The sequence below is a fragment of the Lepidochelys kempii genome, chromosome 5 (genome assembly GCF_965140285.1).
Source record: "Lepidochelys kempii isolate rLepKem1 chromosome 5, rLepKem1.hap1, whole genome shotgun sequence".
Lineage (NCBI taxonomy): Eukaryota > Metazoa > Chordata > Testudines > Cheloniidae > Lepidochelys > Lepidochelys kempii.
Genome location: NC_136384.1, coordinates 19,608,013 through 19,631,107, shown reverse-complemented (window position 1 = coordinate 19,631,107; position 23,095 = coordinate 19,608,013). Strand labels below are relative to the sequence as shown.

At 39.9% G+C, this 23,095-nt stretch overlaps 1 protein-coding gene across 14 annotated transcripts in view; it reads left to right on the top strand.

Moving 5' to 3' along the window:
* The window catches only part of TCF4 (transcription factor 4), a 315,105-nt gene that overhangs the window by 104,262 nt on the left and 187,748 nt on the right, over positions 1–23,095 (top strand). For 13 of the 14 annotated variants that reach the window (XM_073343585.2, XM_073343588.2, XM_073343590.2 and 10 more), the window contains one exon: positions 2,625–2,721. The exons of the other annotated variant lie outside the window; for it this stretch is intronic. In XM_073343585.2, the coding sequence (XP_073199686.1) occupies positions 2,625–2,721 (97 nt within the window). The remainder of the gene's footprint in view (positions 1–2,624; positions 2,722–23,095) is intronic. 14 annotated transcript variants of the gene reach the window in all.

Here is a 23,095-nt window from a genome sequence, read left to right as displayed (position 1 = left end):
TAACATTTTGGGGACAACTTTCAACAACTACAGGCCTACAATCTGCCTTTAAAATTGTTCTTTCATAGGCAAACATGCATCTGTATCCTTAAACTTAGTGACTGCACACAAGGACTAGTTTTTATTCACATGTATCTATTTTGCGTGTACAAATGCATATTTGCACAAATTCTTACCTATTTGCTCAGGAATGCGCATATTTTGATGGCACAGCAGAGGTAGCCAGTTTAAAAATATAGCCCTTAAACGTATTTAGGGCCCACCAATCTTTTCCCCCAAGCTTGAAGGGATAATACCTCCATTTTCAAAGTCAGAACATTTCAGAGGGCTGTGGATAGTGACTTCTTTTGTCTTCAGGCAATGTGCTACTAACTTTAATCTTCAACGTACAGTAAGATCTTCCTTCTTACCAGTAACTTTACCAACCCATTGCTCCAGCTGTCAAGTTTGAAATTCTAATGCATTATGTGGATGAGCTGAGGAAATCTTTCCTGCTCCTCACATTATTAATGCACACACACTAACATTAAATTAATTCCTCTTACCGTAAAGTGTAGCTACGGAACTACTCCCTACCATGGGAATTACTGAGACACACTGTATTTCTTGTTATTTTTATAATAGCTGGAATACAACATAATTCATTAGTTTTGACGTTGAGAAAGTTGTGTTTAGAATTGCATACAGTCTCAGGATTAAATTTCCATTTATTTGAGTGATAAGAAATATCCCTTCCAATAAAACTATATATATATATATACACACACACCCCAGCGGTTCTGTCCACTTATGAGCCAGATTGTATAACCCTTACATACACTGGGGGGCATTACTCACCTCAGTAGTCCCATTGAATCTACTCACATAAGTAAAAGTTCACTAGCGTAAGTAAGGATTGCAGAATCAGCCCTCTTTGGAAAAGGCCGAGTCCTGAGCTCTTTAACTGGGCAGACCTCCCATTGGGATCCGAAGCTTTGAGCCTCTGCCCCAGTCCAGTTGCAGGATCAGGGCCTTAATATTGTTCTGAGGATTGGGCTCAGAAATCCCAGTATATACTGCAGGATCAAGATTACGTCTTCATGTATTCTGCAAATCCATGATATAAAAGTATGCAAGACAAAATGTGGCTTCACCCTTATTTTAAAAGTTTGTTTATGTTGCTGTTTAATTGTCTCTTAATGAATGTGAAGGCACAGGGCTTGCAGGCATCGCTAGCTGCGTTTCAGCACCTTAAAGTAAGAGTCTAGTGAGGTGAAAGACAGCGTTATTGTTCATACTCAGTCCATTCTTTTTTTTTTTCCCCCTCCTATGGGCAGATTCTGCCTTTGGCTAGCATTATGCCGACTGACACGTCTAAGTAAATTTACTTAGCCTTGCATTACACTGCAGCCAGCTGAGCAGAATGATTTTTTCCCCATTTACTGCATACCAGGATTGAATCTCAACCATTTCCATAGAAGAGGAAAAGCCAATCACCATTTCTTATTATACCTGGTTTAGCCCCATTACATCATTACTTCACACATCTGTCCGTTTTATTTTTATCCTTTTTTTCCCCCTCGATACTTGTGGTTGCTTTTAGGGGAAAAAATGTTTTGAAAATTAACCTGTAAATTTCCACATGCAATTATTTAGGCATACATGTCTGAATGTGAGTGTACCAGTATATCATGAAATCATAAAAGAAATGAGCACAGTCCCTGGGGGAGAGGATCTTGAATTTTCATCAGGGCTCCATATCAGCTTTCTGGTTGTCTTATGCAAATCACTTGACCTCTGTGCATCTCAGTTTCCCCATCTGAAAATGAGGATGATATTTCTATACCTTGCAGAGGTGCTGTGAGAAATTAGTAACAGTGTTTGAAGATACAAATGGAATAGCAGCACTACAGATGGACAGACTCTGGTTCATTTTTGTGATTACGTTTGAGGGTTTGTAAAAGTACAGTAGTTGTGAGGTTAGACTGGGAGGCTAGGCTGGGGCTGCTTTGAAAATGTGCACTCTGGTCCTGACAAGATTTACGCACGCGCTTAATTTATGCACTGTGACTAGCGTCAGTGACTTCAGTGGAAGTACTCACAGCGCATAAAGTTAAGCTCATGGGTTAATCCTCCCAGCTTTGGGTCTTGTTCCTTCATGAGAGAAGTAGTATTAAACACCCATTCACTTCAGGCCAAATTTTGCCTTTGTGTGCGTGCAACAACCACTGGCTTAAAATGACAAATTTCTACTTACAGATAGTAGACTTTTAAAAAACCCAGATTTATTCTTTCTTCTCCCCAACTGATATGAAAGCAGAAAGACTGGCACAGCAGATGAAAGACATTTGATGACTTGCACAGCACCACGCTCCCTGGTATATTATCTCAATTATCAGGCAGGTGTGTCCACAAAATAAACACATATTAATTACTAACAAAATAAAAATGTTAAACTGGCTTCAAATAAATTTTGGATTGCATTGCCCCCAACAAACTCAGTGGAAGAGGGCAATGGAGGGAATAAAGTTTCTTCATTATTCAGGAATTGAGGGGAAAAGTATAACTTTTTTCTCTGTTATTCTTACAGAAAGTGTTTGTGTTAAAATTGTAAAACTCTTTTCCCCTTCCCAATTTATTAACAGAACTATGGAGATGGGACTCACTATGATCACATGGCAAGCAGGGACCTTGGGTCACATGACAATCTCTCTCCTCCTTTTGTCAATTCCAGAATACAAAGTAAGAAGAAATCCAATTTCTTAATGTGGTTTTGTTTTTCAAAGGCTTAATTTTTAAAAGTGGAAGTGAGTGAGTGCATCATAGTTTAATCTGAGGGCTTGCGTTCGTCTCCCAAGCATTTTGGGTTTTGTTGTACATAGACTTTGGGAGGAAATATTGAATTTTGCCTCTTAAGCAACCTCATATTTTGAAAAATGTACACAGTGCTGTTTACTGAATAGCCTCTATTTTCTTCATATAAGAAGTATATGGCATTTAAAGCAGACTGCCATTTTTACCTAGAGCAGTGAATGTATTTTTCCTGAGGCTTAAGTGTTTTCTTTAAAGGTGTGACCACTTGGCAGAGAATTAAACAGAACTTTTTAAAGTACAAAAAATGTTGCTGAAAATATTACAAATAAATGTTCTTTAGAGGGAACAGTTAAATAACAAGAGATTGAGATCATAAACCATTGTTTTCTCTGGATTGTGATGGATCATTGCATGTTGGGACTTGCAGTCTCTCTGGACTGCAAACTACTGGATTAAAGATGAGGCTCCCTGCAACATGCTCCGCTCAGGACAAGCCAAATTCAGCTTGTGACATTTGGCAAGTCAGCCCTCACAGTTAAGGAAAGCTTGGATGTCCCTCCATTAATTTTAATGAAGCTTGCAAGGATTTAGTGTAGCAGCTATAACCATAGCAGTATAAAGAAAGGCTATAATTATCTGCAAGTGAATGATAGCTACTGTCTTTAAATCATGGTTGATAAATGAGTTTGGTTAAAGTAAATATATGATGTAAAAATATTAGTAATCCTTGTGCTTGGCCAAGATCTCACCCTTCTACTGCAGTTATCAGTGAACTAACTGAAATGCCGTGATTGAATGTAAGCCAAAGAAAACATAGAGCTGTAACTGTGATATATCATTTTGTGAATGTAATGTGTTCTCCTAAAATATGCCTTGTCTTTTAATATTAGGAAATACTTGTGAGTTGTTTAACATTTGGGATAATGTTGAAGCTTGTAATCATTTGTACGTATTCCCCCACAAAACATGGTTACAACAGTTTCAAGGGTCTGACTTAAGCCAACAAAAGCAAGGAAATTCCGACACTCCATTCTTAACTCACGCCATTGGGTTTAGGTAGTGCAAATACGTTACAAATAGTCACACACTTCTGTGAACCCACTGGGCTGAGTGATGCTTTCACGTTTAACCCTTTAATGCGGATTTTGCAATTTAAGTCTGTCTCTCTTAACCTCTGCTCCTGCCTTACCCAATAAATAAATAGCATTAGTCTGCAATTGTTTCCCCCCCATTTGGGGAAAATGCTGTTTTCCCTTATTTCAAAAAAGTATTCATGACAATAAAATAGTTTTGCAAGCACATTTTTAGGAATAAAATAACAGATTGATTTTTTTTTTAAAAATAAACACATTTTTCTTAAATGTGATTTTTCTGCTGAAGCCTGATTGTCAAAGTCAATGTGAGTTTCACAGCCGCAGCTGAGAGAATAATCAATTTTTCTGAAAATATCAACATTGTCAAATTCAAGATGTCTCTCAGCAGCACTTGGTTTGTAATGGTCATCATGCTGAAAGGTCTGGACGTGGAATGTTCCTGCAGTGTCCTTAAGTTTCAGTGTATGTGCATTTATTGAAAAAATAAAATCATTTGGAAATAAGAATACTGATGTTCCTCCATGTGCAGATTAGTGTGCATGTGTGAGAGAGAGAGAGAGGCTAACAGCTTCTGACAAGTGTGTTATTGTGTAATAATGCACGCCTACTGTTGAAGCCAATCAGCTTGCTCCCTCAATCTAAAGCATTTTGTAACCCTAATTTAAAATCATTCTCTGGTAATGAGAGCAGATTCCTTTTAATTTGCGCTAGTTTAGGCAGCAAATCGCATGGAAACCACACTTCTATTCCCCCACTTCCACTAATTTCTTAAAGCCTAGATTGTGCCCAACCTGCTCAGGTGTGCAAGGGGCAGAGGTAGGGATAATGTTGCAAGGAGCCTCCCTGTGTCTCTTGTTTCACCTATGCAGAGGCCAGACAGTCTCATTAGGAAGTGGAGGCAGTTTTCCCTCCTAGCACCCTCTGAAGCTGACTACCCAAAATGGGAGAGGGGAATAGTGGGTGGTGGCACTGGTACCCCACCTTCTGGGGCATTGGCCAGCAGAGCTTTTATGAGGGTGAATGAGAGCTGTTGCAATGTACACTCCCTAGCAAGATGCCAGGAGTCAGCTCCTCCTGGAACTTTTGCTGCAGTCCCCGTGCACTCCCGCCTTGGTTGCGCTAGTTAGAATCAAGTCCTAAATGTGGAAGCCAAGGCCGTCTGCTGTACTATGCTAGAGAATGCTACTAAGTCTGTGAATCTCCCACTGTTTCTAAAGAAAGCACTGTTCTGTCAGATAAGCTGTCTGGTCTGAAACACGGGTTGTTATTGTTTTCAGAGTGTTACATTTTCCACCTCAAGCAGATTTTGAACAGAAGAGGATTCTGTTTTTGGCGAGACGGTTTACCTGACATTGACAAAACTGACTCAAAGTTGAGGCCAAGGCAATGTTCTGCTGAGCAAAAAGTCAGAGAGCAGTTTACTAACTGTTTCAAAAGTTGGTGATTAGAAAGATCATTTTAAATACAGAGAGAGAATTCTTTGAGGGATGTTAAATTCTTTAGTACTCCTGGGCAACAAGGACCTTATTTTCTTCTGTGTCTTGTATGGTTTTGCACACTTAACTAATCATTAATGATGATGGTGATGATAATAATTCAATAAAATAATCAGTAATGCTGTTTATTTCCCAAACGTTTCCACAACCGAAACTGCTATTAATTTGTGCTGATTACATTGTATTTGTGATTTTATGATGAATTCTAATTGTTGCAATTACAAACAGTGCACCATATTTACTTTAATTGAGTCCATCCTGAACTAATATGGGATGTGGCTCCCAGTACATGTTTTATCAGTTTCCCTCTTCCTGTCAGATCATCAAATTATCCAAAGAAAAGGTCCCCGAAGATCTACTGTGGAGCAGTTTGCACCTGCAGAGAGAGACGTGTAATTTTGTTCACATGCTCTTCTTTTTGCTGGCAATTGATACAGATATAGAGCCTGATTATCATCCAACTTGAGCCTATTTTATACTAGTGTAGCTGCATTGACTTCAGTGGAGTTACACTTTATTTATGGTGGCATGAAAACAGAATCTAGCCCTTAGTAGTTTCATAATCCATAGCTTTTATCTGATTAAAAGAACAGCATTTTTTAACTTCTAAGATGTTTCTTTCTATGTCATTACATTGTTATTATTCTTAACAATAAATGTTAATATATATGTTTTATGATTGTGCCCATAATTCAGTAACCGAGTTGGATGGCAGCAAGGTATATGATGAGCAATATTCATTTTATAGAAAAGAGTTACAAACTTCAGTTCCTTTGAATTTTCTTTTATATTTTAAAATATTTGGTTTTTTGAATGTTGTGAGCTATAAACCTAAATATTTTACCTCATTGTCTTTTAAATTCTGAGGTTTTATTATTGTTTCTTTATTGGCATTCTTGGAGGTAAATAGCACTGTGTAGACAGACATAAGCATACAGAGCATGGGAAAAAAACAAGATTCAGTGTGTATACTGCCAATTCACCTTGATCCAGGCCTGCAACACCCGTTGTATTTAAGATCATCTCTTGAGCACATTTGTTTTGAATAATTTGCTGTTTTTATGGTGTAAGCAAATCAAATGGCCTCCAAGGAGTCCAACCCTGAGTCCAATTCTTTCAACCAGTTTTGGACTTAGGCCTACAAGAGTGAAAGGTTAGGATCTTAAACCACATCACCTTCTTATTCCCTCAATATGAAAATATATGAGAAATTCATCAGAGGCCTCAAAGCAATTTATCTGTGCTATTAACTTAACCTGTAAACTGATGTGGGTTTGTATGTCCCTCTTGTACTAGCAAACAAGACATTGTTGATTTTTTTGCTGCACAGTCAGGGTCAAGTTTATGTATGGTGCTCTGCTGTTGGCAAAAGCACAGAGAGAGAATGAAAGGAACCTTGCTTTCTACTTCCCCCTCACAACAGGGGCCAGATGCAATTCTCAGCCACTGTGCACAGAAAACACAAGGACTGCTGGAAGCTAGTGCTGACATCAGTGTTAGTCTTGAGCTGAGGTGTTCCCTCCCACCCTTACTCCAGCCAGCAAAATTGCATTCTATAAACGATGTACCTGGGAACTACTTTGGTCTAATAGGCCATCCTTCGAAAGCATGGTGCCTGTCTCAGGCATAGTGTCTCTGGGAGCTACCCCTGGGTCAAAGCCTCTACATTCCTCCATTTTCATGGGTTGTACCTTATTGGCTTAATCGAGCTCCTATTATGTGTGATCTAGCATGTAATCTTAACTTTGAAGAAAGAATACTTTTCCAGGAAGAAAAGATTTTGGGTATCAATGTATTGACAGCATACGATGAGCCATGAATATTTGTAGAAATGTTGTGGTGGCTGTAGGCCTATATTGTAAGCTTTTGTTTTCAGGTATGTATTTTAACTGAAATGTGTTTTATTTTTTTAAGTGTCCAAATTCTTGCAGGGAGTATTTAAATTAGTCTTTGCTTCAAGCCATTTAATAATTGGCTGTAGGGAATTAACAACACTATATTATGGCAGAAAATGAGTTTCTTCTCCTAAAGTGTTGCTTCCATGTGTTGAAACAATTATCATTCTGTGTCTCCAGAGTCCAATGAACATTGCCAGTAAGAATACATACAAGAACTGGTAATACTACAGGGCATGGAATACATTGTTTTAGTTGTATATCATTCCATACTGGATGCTTGATTTTCAGGTGCGTTGTTTGTGAACTGATCCTACCTATGATATCTTGCTAGTACATTAAATCATTTACCAGTATACAGTAACTTGTTTCTAAACCCCCTGTAGCTTAATGGAACATTTCACTGCAGGGATTAGGTTGAGGTTTCAGGCAATGTTGAAGAAAGCTCCTGGCTTATTTGGTGACCTTTGAATCGCATCTGGGTTACTGGTTGATATTTTGATTTGGTTACTGTGGTCATATTGTGACAGCTGCTGGTTCATTATAATTCAGTTTCTCTGCTCAATTTGCCTTGCAGGAATACTTAGCTTTGTGTTGCTTCAAAGTATTTCTAACCATCCTGAGTGCAACCCAGTACGTGGTAAAAGGTGAAATGTTGTGAATGCTTTGAGATCCCAGCAGCAGTCCACTAAAAGGAGAGTAACACAGTCCACTTGACAAACAGTCACATTTGAGTGTGCAAAGAAGGAAAAAAACCTAAATGGAGATGTTACCCATTCCAATGATACCCAGACCTGTGGATTACTAAAAGGCTGGTTTAATGGCCACTGATAAGATCAGAGGCAAGCTTGCTTTATTTCTTTATTTTAAAAAATACACAAAAACAGGTTGTGCAGTTCTCCTGGTCTTTTTTCCCCATCAAATAATTCTAGCATTGGGAGTATTGATTTTATGTATATTGTTGAACAATCTGTTCTATTCATTGGCATAAGACAAATGCTGCAGAACTTTGTCCATCTTTGATGTATGCTTTGAGAACGTTTAGAAGAACTCAAATTCAGTGTACATACATACCTTAATTTTTATGGCTGTGGGATAAAGAGGTGAGGTGGCTGAGTGATGAAGCTACTTGACTACAAGCCTAACACTTGTGGGTTTGGTGCTTGTTTGATTCATGTGGACAGGCCACTTCTACTTCACTTAGCTGTAAAATGGGTACATGATCTGGCGGGCTATCAGGTGTAATGCTGGCTCCTTTCTGTCCTGCTGGCTATGTAGCTGATGTGCATCAGGAGATTGGCTCAGGGGAGTTTTGACTTTACTAATAATCTATGTATGTGAAGACAAAATCATTACAAGATTATGGATCTTTGTGCTCTCTTTCTATTCCTAACTAGAAAATGAAAACAGATGTGATGTACTGGTCAGATGCACTATACTGGAGCAGCTCCTTCCCCAGAAGTATCTTCCATCATAACTACCTAGTCAGTTTTCAGAGTAACAGCCGTGTTAGTCTGTATTCACAAAAAGAAAAGGAGTACTTGTGGCACCTTAGAGACTAACCAATTTATTTGAGCATAAGCTTTCGTGAGCTACATCCGATGAAGTGAGCTGTAGCTCACGAAAGCTTATGCTCAAATAAATTGGTTAGTCTCTAAGGCGCCACAAGTACTCCTTTTCTTTTTACCTAGTCAGTGTTGATTCTTCCCAGTGCGTGGTTGTCTTCTTGTAAGAACTTTTTCTCAGCATGCCTTTCAGAGGGCTGGCCCTTGAAATTTAGTAGAGACAGGTAGTTGCATCTCCAGATTGGACATTTTGCATTTGTTTGCTGTCCCCTCTCTTCCATCTTGTAAATATTCTTTATTATCCTGTCAAGTTTTTGCCTGGTTTTCTCTTATTTCTGAGGAGATGGCACATTCCCCAGGTAAAATGGATGGAAACTTGCAAATGATGCTAAGCTATATATTGGGTGCATCTTGCTATGTGAGATTATATAGTACTGTATGTTGTTAATTAAAACTGGCATATAAAGACAGTGTTTTGTATTGTATAACACTTGGTGTTAGGTAGGACTCCTGGGTTCTACTTCCTCTCCTACTAACTTGCTGTGTAACCTTTGGCAGGTTGCTTACCCTCTTTTTTTCCTTCAACTTAGCTTAGGTTTATCCATCTGTAAAATGGATTGGAGTTGTGAGGCTTAACAAATTATTATATGAAAAATATTTGAGTTCCTTGGGTATTCCAAGTAAGTGTAAAGTTTTATTAATATATACTGTGCTATGACAGCACTCATCTCTGGAAGAACTGTCCTTATTTGGATATAATTTTCTTATTCAGTTACTATGATTATTGGCAGAGTTGGTAGCACTGCCTATATTAAGGTTGCTCAACATTTTCAATTATAAGGCCTTGTTTTCAATTTCTTATAACTTTCCCAATTTATAACTATTTGGGCTAAAATTTTCCATATCGACTATCTGACATAAGCTTTTTTTTTAAAAAAAATTTCAGAAAAAATGGTTCCCCCGATTTCTTAGAATGAGTTTAGGGAAAAATATGATCTTTTGCCCATATTTAAAAAAAAATTCATAGAGCTGTTTCATTGAGAAGCTCAAGCATCTCCCTGCTTTGTTGCAGGGACATTAAATTTTTCAGGGAAGTTGGCTTGGCATCAGGGATGTGTATTTTTTCCAACCCTGTGAATATTCACCTATATTGACTAATTTATGAGCCTTTGAAAAAATTCAGTTTGCATATGCTCAGTAGAGACTTGTTAGCTTGGCCGCTAAATTCTCCAAAGCTTCCTTCTGCACTGAGCATGCTCCAGCACAGGGCTGTTGGGCCTGAGTAGGCTTTGCAGGATATTACTTCTCTCTGCTGCTTTGGGGCCACTGCTGTGCAAGGTACTGTAACTTAGGAAAGGCAGAGTATCTCTCCTGTGCTGTCAGTCCTCCCACTGTTGGTAACGAGAATGATTTGAATGCAGAGAGGTGAGGCATGGGGTCCACTACAGGGGGAAAATATGAGAACAGAGGAAGAAGGGGTTGTGGGAGCCAGAATGTGGAGGGGAGCGGAGGGGGGTGGGGTGGCGCAGGAGTGCTGGATAGGCAGGGACACACTGTGGGGGGAAGATGCCTATAACCACTAAATCACATTCTCTTTATAGAGCCTGGAATTGAACTCAGGAATACTGAGTCTTTACATTCCTCTGCTGTCAAGAAATAGCTGTAACTCCTCCCCTCCAGCAAAATGTCTTTTCCCTTTCTAGTGTTTCATCCACAGGGAGGATAACAGTCTACTCCTGCTGTCAGTTATTCCATTACCTACAGTGATTGAGGTCTGTGCTGTTTCTATAAAGGTCTGAAACCTCCTGATGACCCAAGTTGCGTGTCAGTATGGTTCCAAAGGATAGAATTCCTGTTTTTCTGTTTTGTTTTTTAAATTAGGAAATCACTAAAAAAAAAAAAAAAGATTAAAGAACATTAAGGTTGTTAAATCAAAGATTCAAAGTTAGGAAATGCCATAATTAAGGTTGCCTGTGCAACCTGAATTCAGCCCCTTTGTGCATATGCATTATGATACAGTCTTTAATGACATCATCACATCCTATTTTTTCCATTGGCTTCCTGCCACATTCAGTGCATAGGATGGATGGTGCTCAGGGAATGAATCAGGATTATGTAGTGAAGAAGGCTACTGTATGTAGGACACCTGCCTTATTTGTTGCAGAAGTTGGAAGGTGTAGAGTGTTGGCGGGGGACTGAATAAAGAGAATAGATCGTCTTATGGTTAAGGAAGTTGAAGCCATCCTGGGGAACTGGAGTCTATCCTTGTCTGTGCCGGAGTTCCTGTGTGATGCTGGGCAAGTCACTTAAGCCAAATTTTTCACACGTGGCTACTAATTGCGTGTTCCTCATATTCTGGGTGCTCAACGTGAGAGATCTAGGGCCAGATCTGCAGAAACACTAAGTACTCAGAATTGTAGCTGAAGTTAGTTGAAACTGTGCTTTGAACATCGTAAGTGCTAAAAAACAACAACTAAGTACTCTGAAAAATCAGCCCTAGGAGTCTCAAGTTGGGCACTCAAAATCAGTGGACACTTTTGACAGTTTTTCTCATTAATCTCTGTGTGCCTCAGTTTCCCAACTGTAAATTGGGAATAATAATGACACCTAATCTTGTGGGGGTGTTTGTGAAGATAAACTCATTAGTGTTTGTGGAGCACTCAGATACTGTGGTGACAGTATCATAGAAACATTCCAGAGGAAAAGCTAATAACATTTCTATGTGAATGGTTTGAGTGGTCCTCTGCTGTTGACAGCTGACAATAAGCCCTCAACTGCACACTGATTGAGGAGGCTAAAAAGAAATACTGAATAAGATATGTTTGATTCCCATTGCAGAAACCCTTTAATTCAGCCTGGGATTGAGCTTGAACTGTGCCCATGAACCAGCAGTGAGTGGTTCCCAAGAAAAATGTTTGGAGCCTGAAGCAATTTTTGATTCTTTTCCCTTGTGTTTCACCGTACTTACAAGCTTTTTTCCAGGGCACTCTGTATGGTATATATCAAAACTGAGAATGGCCTTTTTGGGACAGGCCAAAAGTGGTAGTAACATGGTATTTCTCTTTTCATCGTGATTGCTTGAGACTATTCTATGTGATCAGGTGGTGGTTCTACTTTCATCTGTATTATTTTTAGAGAGAATAAGAAAAAGAAAGAACGTATTTCTGTTGTGCTCTCTGATCCAAGCAGAGAGCACAAGGAAAGAAATCAAACAAAAATACGTCTCCTTATCCCTAATGACACTTGTGACGGGTTTCCCCTGGGGTGCCACCTGGAACTGGGGTATCACTGAACCCTCTGACCCACCAGCCTGGGCTCCCCCTCACACTGTGCTGCTGTGACAAGCTGCAGACCGGCTACCGCTCCTACAGTTCCTCCAGCATTCACACAGGTAAGGACACACCCAGCTGCATTACATGCAGGCTCTCTGACCAGCCACTGCGTGAACCAACAATAGAGAGGTTATAGCCAGAATAACCACCAGTTTCCCAGCCTAGGACCCCCACACTGGAGTATAACCCCAAAATTATACTATCTTGTGCTACACAGGGAACTGTACAGTGTAAATGCATAGAGTTCACCCCTCCCAAACACTTCACTCCAAGCTTATTGGTTTAGATTAAAACATAAAATAAATTTATTAACTACAAAGGATATATTTGAAGTGATTATAAGTGATAGCAAACAGATCAAAGCAGATTATGTAGTAAATAAACAAAAACGCAAACTAAGTCTAATATACTAGAAAGATAGGATTTGAATGAACAATCTCTCACCCTAACTGATGATACAGGCAGGCTGCAGACTCTTAAGGCACAAGCTACATTACTTTGCAGCTTGGAATCCCCTGGTTTTTCATACACAAGCTATAAATCCCTTTAGCCTGGGTCCAGCACTTCCCACAGTTCAGTCTTTGTTCCTCAGGTATTTTCAGGAATCCTCTTGTGGGGGAGTGAAGGAGAACTGATGATGTCACTTGCTGCGTTATATAGCATTTAGCGGGAACCCTTTGTTCCAAAACCAGTTCCCAGACCAGTGTGTAGAAAAACAGAGACACCCCAAAATGGAGTCCAGAGTTATGTGGCCTGGTTACAAGCCCTTGCATACCTTTCTGAGTCATAGCAGCCATTACTTACAGGGTATTTGGAATGCTCACAGGAATGTTAAGTTCTTCCAGAGTCCATTGTCTTTGTTGATGGACCATCAGCACTGTCTGGTTTCTTCGTTGTTGTATTAGAGAGGGTAGTCACCCAGAGTCCACATGATTGAAATACAGATACGTAGTCAATATTCCTTACTTTAGATTAAAAAATTATCCATGTATACTAATAGGATAATCACATTCAGAAAATCATAACTTTTCCAGTGACACCTCACATGATCCATTTTGTACAAAATACATCATAATTATGCCATAATCATATAATAATATCACTGGGAAGAATATGGGGTGCAGTGTCACAACACTGACCTCCTTTGTAAAGTGCTTTGAGATCTACTGATATAAAGCAGTATAAAAGTACTATATAAGAGCTAGGTATTTTTGTTGTTACTATTATTTAGTCTGTCCATCTGATTCTTGTCGGTATTGGCCTAGTTACTAGATCTTAGCTCATTTATTTCTTTCTGAAATTTCTTTGAATATTGTCTTATTTTTATCCTATATTTGGCATGATGTATGTATTATATCCAAAAATATTTTGTCATATCATTTGGATGCTTGTGTTGTTATTGCATTATTCCTGTAGAGAAGCATACAAGTATACATGCCTTCTGTAATGCCCCCATTAAATGGACCTTTCTTAGTACTGTTATCAACAGATAGTTGGCCTGACATATGGATCTCCCAGTTTTACAAGGAGAAACGTGTTTAATTGGTGTCTGAGTTCTCCTGTTGCATTATGCTGTGGCCAGGAGAGTGGTGGTGTTGGGCAAAGCTTCATGAGTTTGCAACTCGTAGCTGACACACATGATTCTTTGTATTCTAATGACCACAGAATATTTACAAGTGTACAGCTGGTGAAGATGAATGGGAAGGTTCACAGAATGCTGTGCAAGTCAGAACTGAAAAAATTCATAGAAAACCTCAGCAAGATTGAAACGGAACCCCATCTCTTTTGTGTTATGAGGATGGAGGTGGCCACTTTAGAGGTTTCTATGTAAAATTTGGGACATAGAAAGTCTCTTGGCAAGGAAAAAGGTAATGATTGGCCCCCTATTAGGGTATGTCGAGACCTAAGTTCCCTCTAAGCTGTGCGGCAGCCTATTAAGCGCTGTGCAGGCGCTCAGGGCTGCGACGGGGAGAGATGCCTCTCCCCCAGCCCTGGACCTGCCACAGCGGGGACAGGTGCCCCTCCCCCACAGCCCAGGTGCTGCTGTGGGGAGAGAGAGCTGGGGGGAGTCATCTCTCTCCCCGCCGTAGCCCCGGGGCAGCCTGTACTCCAAACCCCTCATCCCTGGCCCCACCCCAGAGCCCACCCCCCCCCGCCCCGGAACTCTCTCCTGCACCCCAAATCCCCAGCTCCACCCCAGAGCCCACACCCGCAGCCGGATCCCTCACCCCCCCAGCCCAACCCTCAGCCCCAGCCCTGAGCCCCCTCCAACACTCCGAACCCTTCAGCCCCACCCCTGCCACATAAATTTTGTTAGGTGCACCAATATGGAGGTGATGTGTCACACGTCACCGCCATAGTGGTGCACCTAACAAAATTCATTCCGCACATGCTTGGGAAAAATTAGAGGGAACACTGGTTCTAGACAGCAGTCACTGGCTTTAATGTAGCTTGCTCCAGCCTCCAGTCCGAGAACAGTGAATCTGCAGCAGCGCTAGCTGTACAAAACTGCCACAAATCCTGGGTAATTACACGTTGGGCTAATCTGCACTGCAGCTCATGTGGTCACGGCTTCACGGTCCCAATACCTGAAATAGCTATCTTTAATCTACCTTGGGTATGTCAGCTGAACCTGCAGTCATGCACAATCATACCCTTAGATTAGTCATGGCAGAAGGCGAAGGGTGATTGTATGTTTTTCATTGATGCTAAAGTATAGCCCCCATTGACTCAGATAAGAGCTGTTCCTATTAGTCATCCTTGTTTTTCTCCACCACTGTTTTGTTCTATATCCACCAGTTTCATATAGTCCTCACTTGGTTCTGATTTCTTTAGGTCAGGGGCTGACTTTTGTTTTACATTTGTAAAGCATCCAGCACAATGGGGCCCATTTTGTGATTGAGGCCTCAGGATACAACTGTAATACAATTAAATGTCAATAATATAGCCCTTTTAAATGTTAATTATAATTGTGTGTCACAGACAACATAACGAGGGGTAGGGAAAACAGATGGAGGGACCATTCTCAGGACCACAATGGTTGGTCTCTTACAGCAGTCAAGACCTTCTAAAATAGCAAGTTGTATGTCTAGAGCTTGAAGACACTGCCAAGGCTGAGAGGCACAAAATGTTACTTCCCTTAAAAATAACATATTTATTTTTAACTGTCTTTCTCAGTCTCAAAAATCAATCACCATTTCCACCACCCTGAAAGATGGGCCTGGAATGCCAGATTCAAATCCAAATATGGATAATGACTCTCTTTCCACATCAAAGTACATTGGTGTTTGGATGCTGGGGTTTGGTGTGGCCCAGAAAAGGGATATTTGATCCGATAAAGAGATAGAGGTCTAGATATAAATTTGGAAACCACCCCTGTCCCAGTCCAATACATAAGAGATATCCGTATCTGGGATTTTGTTAGGGACTCATCACTAGCTACAACACTAGGACAGTATGTCATGCACAAACCCAGGATCCTATATTTGTTTACAGTTGCACACACACTATGCCAAAGCCATGCCCCTGCCTGTCATTGGCATTGTTATAACTAGACTTGATACTGAAACAAATCAAGAATCATGTCAGTGGAGCTTATTTCTTAGCAGGATGGAGGAGCAGACTGAGTGGGAAGATGATCTGATTGCTGTGGTATCTCAAAATTGAGAGATCACATTTTAGGCCGTCAGGCATGGAGGCCGACCCTATTCCTGTTGAAGCCTTGGAGTTTTGCTGTTAATTTCAAAGGTGTTAAGGTCAAGCCCCTGCACAGTATTCCTATAAAGCAAATTTGTCCTTCAGAGAAATGTTTCTGATTCCAGGCATCTCTCTATATAAATATATTCCTGTTGTGCATTTTTGTATGTCACCTGGAGAATTATGTTGTGATTTTTGCGGTGCATACCACTGTCATCCTGACTGCTGTATTTGAAGGCAATAAGAATATACCTGCTGAGTGGATTAAACATTTCTTCAGCTCCCTTTGTGTGTAACAGGAGACTTTTTCATTGAGGTAAACTGGGGGAGTTGCGACACGGCTTTCAAATATCACCAAACCCTTACAAGTTTTGTCAGCTGTATTTTACACAAGCATTTCAACCAAATTCTTTCATTGGACAGTGCCCCCAAAATTGGAAAATGTGGCTAGACTTAATAATAAACATACTACCTTGAAATAATACCTCACAGAGCGCTGTATGCTCTGAATGCTCAAAGGGACAATTCAGATTATGAAAGCAGCTTTATTGTATAGTTGGTCCATTTTGTTCTTAAATGGAAAGATTACTTTAGGGAGTGATGTTCATCAGATTTGCATCCCAGATTTAGCTACATAGTAATTTATTATTTTTGTATTTATTTTGGTAAATAAAGTTATGAACTAATGATAGAATTGTCTCCAACCTAAAGAAGTATAGATCAGTTTTAGAATTGCGTCATATAATTTAGTAACTGCCTCAAAATCTCCTAAAACTCTTGGTCAGTGCTAAATATCAACAAGAATTTCATGCTGCTTGTGTCCAGCATGGGTTTATACTGTTCTTTAAGCTGATTCATTAAATAAATATACATATTGTAACACCCAGTTCTTTGGACTTTTTGTTGTTGTTGTTGTTATGGGAGTACTATTTGCTAGGATTCCACTTCCTAGTGTTATACCTATCTCAAAGTTACAGGTTATGACTTTCCTTCATCTAAGAAGGGCTGGATGGGTTTGCCTTCATCAACTTCTCTTCTAGATTAGCCATAGAGGTCTCTGCAGAACACATTGATGTGCTTCTGGATGATTATCAGTGTCAGGTTTGGTTTAATCATTCAGACTGTTTGGGTGCAGATCCCAGAATAATTGATTCAGCCTTTTGTGCTTTTGAGGTAGATACATTGAGTATCACCTGGTTTGTGGCGTGGAGGTGTTTTGGAAGATACCACAAAAATTCACCATGTCTGCTTTTTGGAGATATTAGATCCCAGCATACCGATTGCCTCCTTCTATGGCTGCATTGCATTTGTACAATATATGTATATAATATGCGTTCTGTGAAACATTTTGGGATGAAAGGCATTGTATAGATTTACAATATTACTGTTCCCATTCAGGAGTTAATGCATTTTGCAGCACAGCCATTCCCCCCACAAGCACCTGCCACTAACGCACTGGCCTTTAGTATCTAACCCAGGCCTCTTGTGCAGTGTGGCAGAAAAAAAAAGCTACAAATGCACATTCATTTATTTGGAAAACTAATGTCAGATGTATAAAAAGAACCTGTAGACTTTGGCTTTGAATGTCTGCATACAAGGCAAAGAATTGTAATATTATTTTGCACTACATAGTTTTCAGTGAAGTTTACATTCCAGCCTATTTTATTTTAAAACAAGTTCAGTATTTTTAGTTAGTTATTTTTGGTGACAGTTGTATTCCTTATAGGATGACATAGAGGAGAGCTATGTGAAAGGTTCTCATTGACCCTCAAACCTGCTTGACCTGAGCCTTGTGTATGAGGCTCAATATTTTGAAAGTTTGGGTATAAAAATTGGTTGAGGTCATCCCTACAGTAGGCGAGTTGGTGAAACCCCTTACACCCACGTGCTTACAGCTATCTCCTCTCTCCCCACGAGACCTTCCTGAAGACATGGGGAAATCACAGGGTTTGCTGTTAAATCTGGAGTGGGGGGAAGTGGAGTGACCCAGATGGGGGAGTTAGGGATATATGGGGGTTCTTTTTGGAGTTCAGAGTTATTGAACTCTAAATGACCTTATGGGCTGATTCTTTTCCAATCCTGCTGAACCAAATTACAAGGTTTAGTCCACAGGCCTCCATAGGGGTTCACACAACCCTAGCATAAACTGCCATAATGCACAATTGTGCAGTACTTACTGAGGTTCTATTTTCATGTGCTCTCAGGAGCTGCATTTTTCTGCATCTCAAACTCACATTAATACAGTCAGACAAAGAAATTGCTTTTAAAATAACACTTATGAGGCATTTTAATGGTTAATGAGCTTCTGCTCCTTATCAAGATGAACTTAGTTTAGCTTTCAAATAAGAATTTACTGCTGTTCTCTCGCTGAGCTGACATTAGTTGCAGAGGGAATTTGAGCTCACACCTGTTCTAGCATTAAAAGTAGCTTGTAAGTGACTTCCTTAAAATATTGGCGGGGGGGGGGGAGGTGGAGGGAAATCCAATTTCTAGAAAATCTCAGCCAACCAGGCAAAGCATTCACAGGCACATCTTTTAAAAATGTTTGGTTTATGAATTGGTTACAATCTTAATATTTTCCAGAGGTATTTTGATCACATAATTAGTAAATATACATTGAAAGGCAGAGGCAGGAGGAGATGACTGGTTTGTATATGCAATAGACCTGTGTTACAGCTGGAAAGTGTACATGTGGAAAAATGTGTGAAACAAAACAAATTTGCTGAATTACTAGGTCATTTATGTAGCTGCTCTATTCACGGTCTGTTAAACAAGCAAAAACAATGGTTTTGTTATGCTCTCTAGTTAAGGGACAGGATGTGTAAAACAATGTGGAGTTGGCTGGATGATTAATAACCATCTTGAGCCCTTACTTACCTTGAGCCTGAACTTTATAGTAAATAAATATTTTGAATCAAGGAATGTAGAAGCTAAGTCAGAGCAGGCTCTTTTATTATAAGATGCTATATTTCTCTTCAAAGAAGAGATAATATGATCATTTAAGTGTACGAGGAAGTCTTGGGGGCTCAAAGATGGCTGGATTTTAATATTAGACTGCACTGAAGCTTATCCAAGGGCATAGCTATGATGGCAACCTGTTTTTGGGTCAAAACTAAATGCAGTTTGTCTTGCTATTACAGTTTTCTTCTAAGTATTTTCTCTATAATTAGGAGCTTATTCAAAGAAAGAAATTTAGCATTGGCTTCTGTAGGAACACACCATAGTCTTACAGCAAGAAATATTTGTAATTTGGTTACTGCTATATTTTTAATTCTCTTTATTTTAGGCACCTCTCACAGTTTCTGCCAGGATTGAGCTGTTCTTGTCCCCAATATTTAGTTTCTAGTACTACATTGGTTTTGTATATTGGCTTAGATACACAAAATATAAAGTCAAGTATAAAACAATTCTGATAAAAATAATAAAATGAATAGTTTTGGGCCATAGCAGGGTACAGAATATCTCATTTGCATCATACCACTAGATGCATCACACATGGTCTATTATTATTATTTTATTTTATTAATTTATTTGTATTAGAGCACCGTGTCATGGGCCATGTCATGGACCATGATCCCACTGTGCTAGATGCTATACAAACACAAAACCCAACAACAGTCCCTGCCCCAAAGAACTTACAATCTATATCAAGCTCTCATACTATGCAAGCAAACAAGGGTATACAAGGTCCGTGCTTTGATCCTCATACCCTGTGGGGGAAAAAGAGCATATGTTCAACAGACTCCATAAATTGGATTATATATCATTTTAATTAAAATCAGAACACCTATACATCTCTTTATTCTGCAAACTTTTACAATGTGATTATGGCCATAAATGATTTCTGTAGCTCAAAAGAGAACACAATCAAAATTGCAACGCTTCGGTGGAACAATATTTTTGGGAGAAAACATGCTTGCTCTCTAAAACTCATTAAGAGGAAATTGAGCTAACCAGCAGATCTTAAAAGGTGGCCTACTGTGTATATGTCTGAAATAATTGGAAGATACCATGTTCTGATTAGGTCTAGGATGCGAGAGGTCTGCCATTTAAGTGGCAAGTGTTTTTTAATACTTTAAATTCTTTTTCTTTTTTTTAAGTGTGTGATACATCCAATCTCTCACTCTGTCTTCTTTTTCATGTTCTCTTTGTCTGTTTGGGATAATGTAAAAGAAAAAGAAGGAGATCTGCATGGCCTCATATAAACTTCAGAAATCATGGACATAAAGGTAATAGTTTAAAAAGCGTAAGAGGGAATCAAATGCCACCAAATGCCAGAGATAAAGCAATACCAGCTCCATGTCAGTACTGCTAAGCTAGCCCCTCTAGCGGAGCAAGTATGACAAGTCAGGAAGAAGATATCAGTGCCCATGCAGTTTTCACATTAGCCAGCTTTCATACACATGATGGTTTGACAGGAGATACTGACCAATCAATGATGCTAGCACCAGTGCTAGAATTCAGACTGAATCCCAGGAGATTGAACAGAGTACTGGGTTTCAAGTAGTGCTGGGTACTGGAAATAGATACTGTGCTAATAGTCAATTCCCAGACCAAATTCTATCACAGATTCTGCAGTGTGGTGGACGTAAGCACATAGAAACAGCCATACTGGGTCAGAGAGTGGCCAGGGCCAGATGCGTCAGAACGAATGAACAGAATAGGGTAATTTTGAGTGATTCATCCTCCATGCCAGCTTTTGGCAGGTGCAGGTTTAAGGACACCTGGAGCATGAGATTGTGTCCCTGACCATCTCGGCTAATAGTTAGAGCTCTACCAAATTCACAGCTGTGAAAAACCCGTCATGGACTGTGAAATCTGGTGTCTCCTGTGAAAACTGGTCTTTTGTGTAATTTTACTCTATGCTATATGGATTTCATGAGGGAGAGCAGCGTTTCTCAAACTGCGGGTCCCAACCCAAAAGAGGGCTTCGGGGGGTTGCCAGGTCATTGTTTCAGAGTTGTGGAATTGCCATCCTTCCTTCAGAGCCGGGGGGCCAGAGAGCGGCAGCTTCTGACCAAGTACCCAGCTCCGGAAGGCAGCACCCTGCCAGCAGCAGCACAGAAGTAAGGATGTCAATACCATACCAAGCCACCCTTACTTCTGCGCTGCTGCCTTCAGAGCTGGGTGGCCGGAGACTGGCGGCTGCTGACCGAGGCCCAGATCTGAAGGCAGCAGAACAGAAATAAGGGTGGCGATACCATACCATACTATCTATCCTTACTTCTGCGCTGCTGCTGGCGATGGCTCTGCCTTCAGAGCTGGGCTCCCGGCCAGAAGCCGCCACTTTCCAGCTGCCCAGCTCTGAAGGCAGCGCTGCGGCCAGTAGCAGTGCAGAAGTAAAGGTGGCAATACTGCAACCTCCTTACGATAACCTTGCTGTTCCGCTCCCCACCCCTTTGGGTCAGGACCCCTTCGTTACAACACCATGAAATTTCAGATTTAAATATCTGAAGTCATCAAATTTACGATTTTTAATGTTCTATGACCAAATTGGCCAAAATGGACTGTGAATTTGTTAGGTCCTACTAATAGCATTGATGGATCTATCCTCAATGAATTTATTTCTTTTTTGAACCCAGTTATAATTTTGGCTACCACAACATTCCCTGGCAAGAAGTTCCAAAGGTTGACTGTGTGTTGAGAAAAGACATACTTCCTTTTGTTGTTTTAAATCTATGGCCTATTCATTTCATCAGGTGACCTCCTAGCTCTTGTGTTATGTGAAGGGGTAAATAACACTTTCTGCTTCTCTTTCTCTATAACATTCATGATTTTATAGGCTTCTATTGTATATCCCCTTAGTCATCTCCTTTCTAAGATACACGGTCCCAGTCTTTTTAATCTCTTCTAGTATGGAAGCTGTTCTATACCCTAAATCATTTTTGATGCCCTTCTCTGTACCTTTTCCAGTTCTAATATATCTTTTTTGAGATGAGGTGACCAGAACTGCATGCAGTATTTAAGGTACCATGGATTTATATAGAGGAAATATGGTATTTTCTGTCTTATTATCTATCCCTTTCCTAATGGTTCCATTAGCCTTTTTGGCTGCCCCTGCACATTGAGCACAGAGAACTATCCACAATGACTCCAAGATCTCTTTCTTGAGTGGTAACAGCTAATTTAGAGCCCATCATTTTGTACATATAGTCTGGATTATTTTTGCAATATGTATTATTTTACACATATCGACTTTAAATTTCACCTACCATTTTGATGCCCAGTCACCCAGTTTAGTGAGATCCCTTTCTAACTCTTCATAGTCATCTTTGGACTACATTATCTTGAGTAATTTTGTATTGTCTATACTGTTACCACCTCAGTGTGCACCCTTTTTCCAAATAATTTCTGAATATGTTGAAGCCTTTGGAGACCCTGTTATTTACCTCTCTCCCTTGTGAAAACTGACCATTTATTCCTATTCTTTTAACCAGCTACTGATCCAGGAGAGGTCCTTCCCTCTTATCCCATGACTGCTTACTTTGCTTAAGAGTCTTTAAGTCCAAGTACATTACATTGACTGAGTCACCTTTGTCCACATGCTTGTTGACACCCTCAAAGAAAAGATTGGTGTTTACAAAAGCCATGTTGATTCTTCCCCGACATTTCAGATTTATATCTGCATCTGACAAGTTTATTCTTTGCTGTGGTTTCAACCAATTTACCTGATACTGAAGTTAGGTTTACTGGCCTGAAATAACCAGGATTATCTCTGTAGCCTGTTTTAAAAATAGGCATTACATCAGCTACCCTCCAGTTATATGGTACAGAGGATGATTTAAGTCATAGGTTACATATTAGAGTTAATATCTGCAATTTCATCTTTGAGGGTTTTTTTGAGCTCTTGGGTGAAGACCACCTGGTCCTGGTAATTTATTTCTATTTAATTTATCAGTTTGTTCCAAAATCTCCTCTCTTGACCCCTCAGTCTGTGCAGTTTCTCAGATCTGTCACCTAAAGAGAATGGCTTGAGCGAGGGAATATCCCCCATAGCCTCTTCAGTGAAGATCGATGCAAAGAATTCATTTAGCTTCTCCGCAATGGCCATGTCTTTCCTGAGTGCTCTTTTAGCACCTCGACCATCCAATGGCCCCACTGACTATTTTGCATACTTCCTGCTTCTGATGTCCTTTTTTTTCCTTTTCTTTTCCTTTCTGTTACTTTTGAGTCCTTGGCTAGTTGCTCTTCAAATTCTTTCTTGACCTGCCTTATTATATTTTT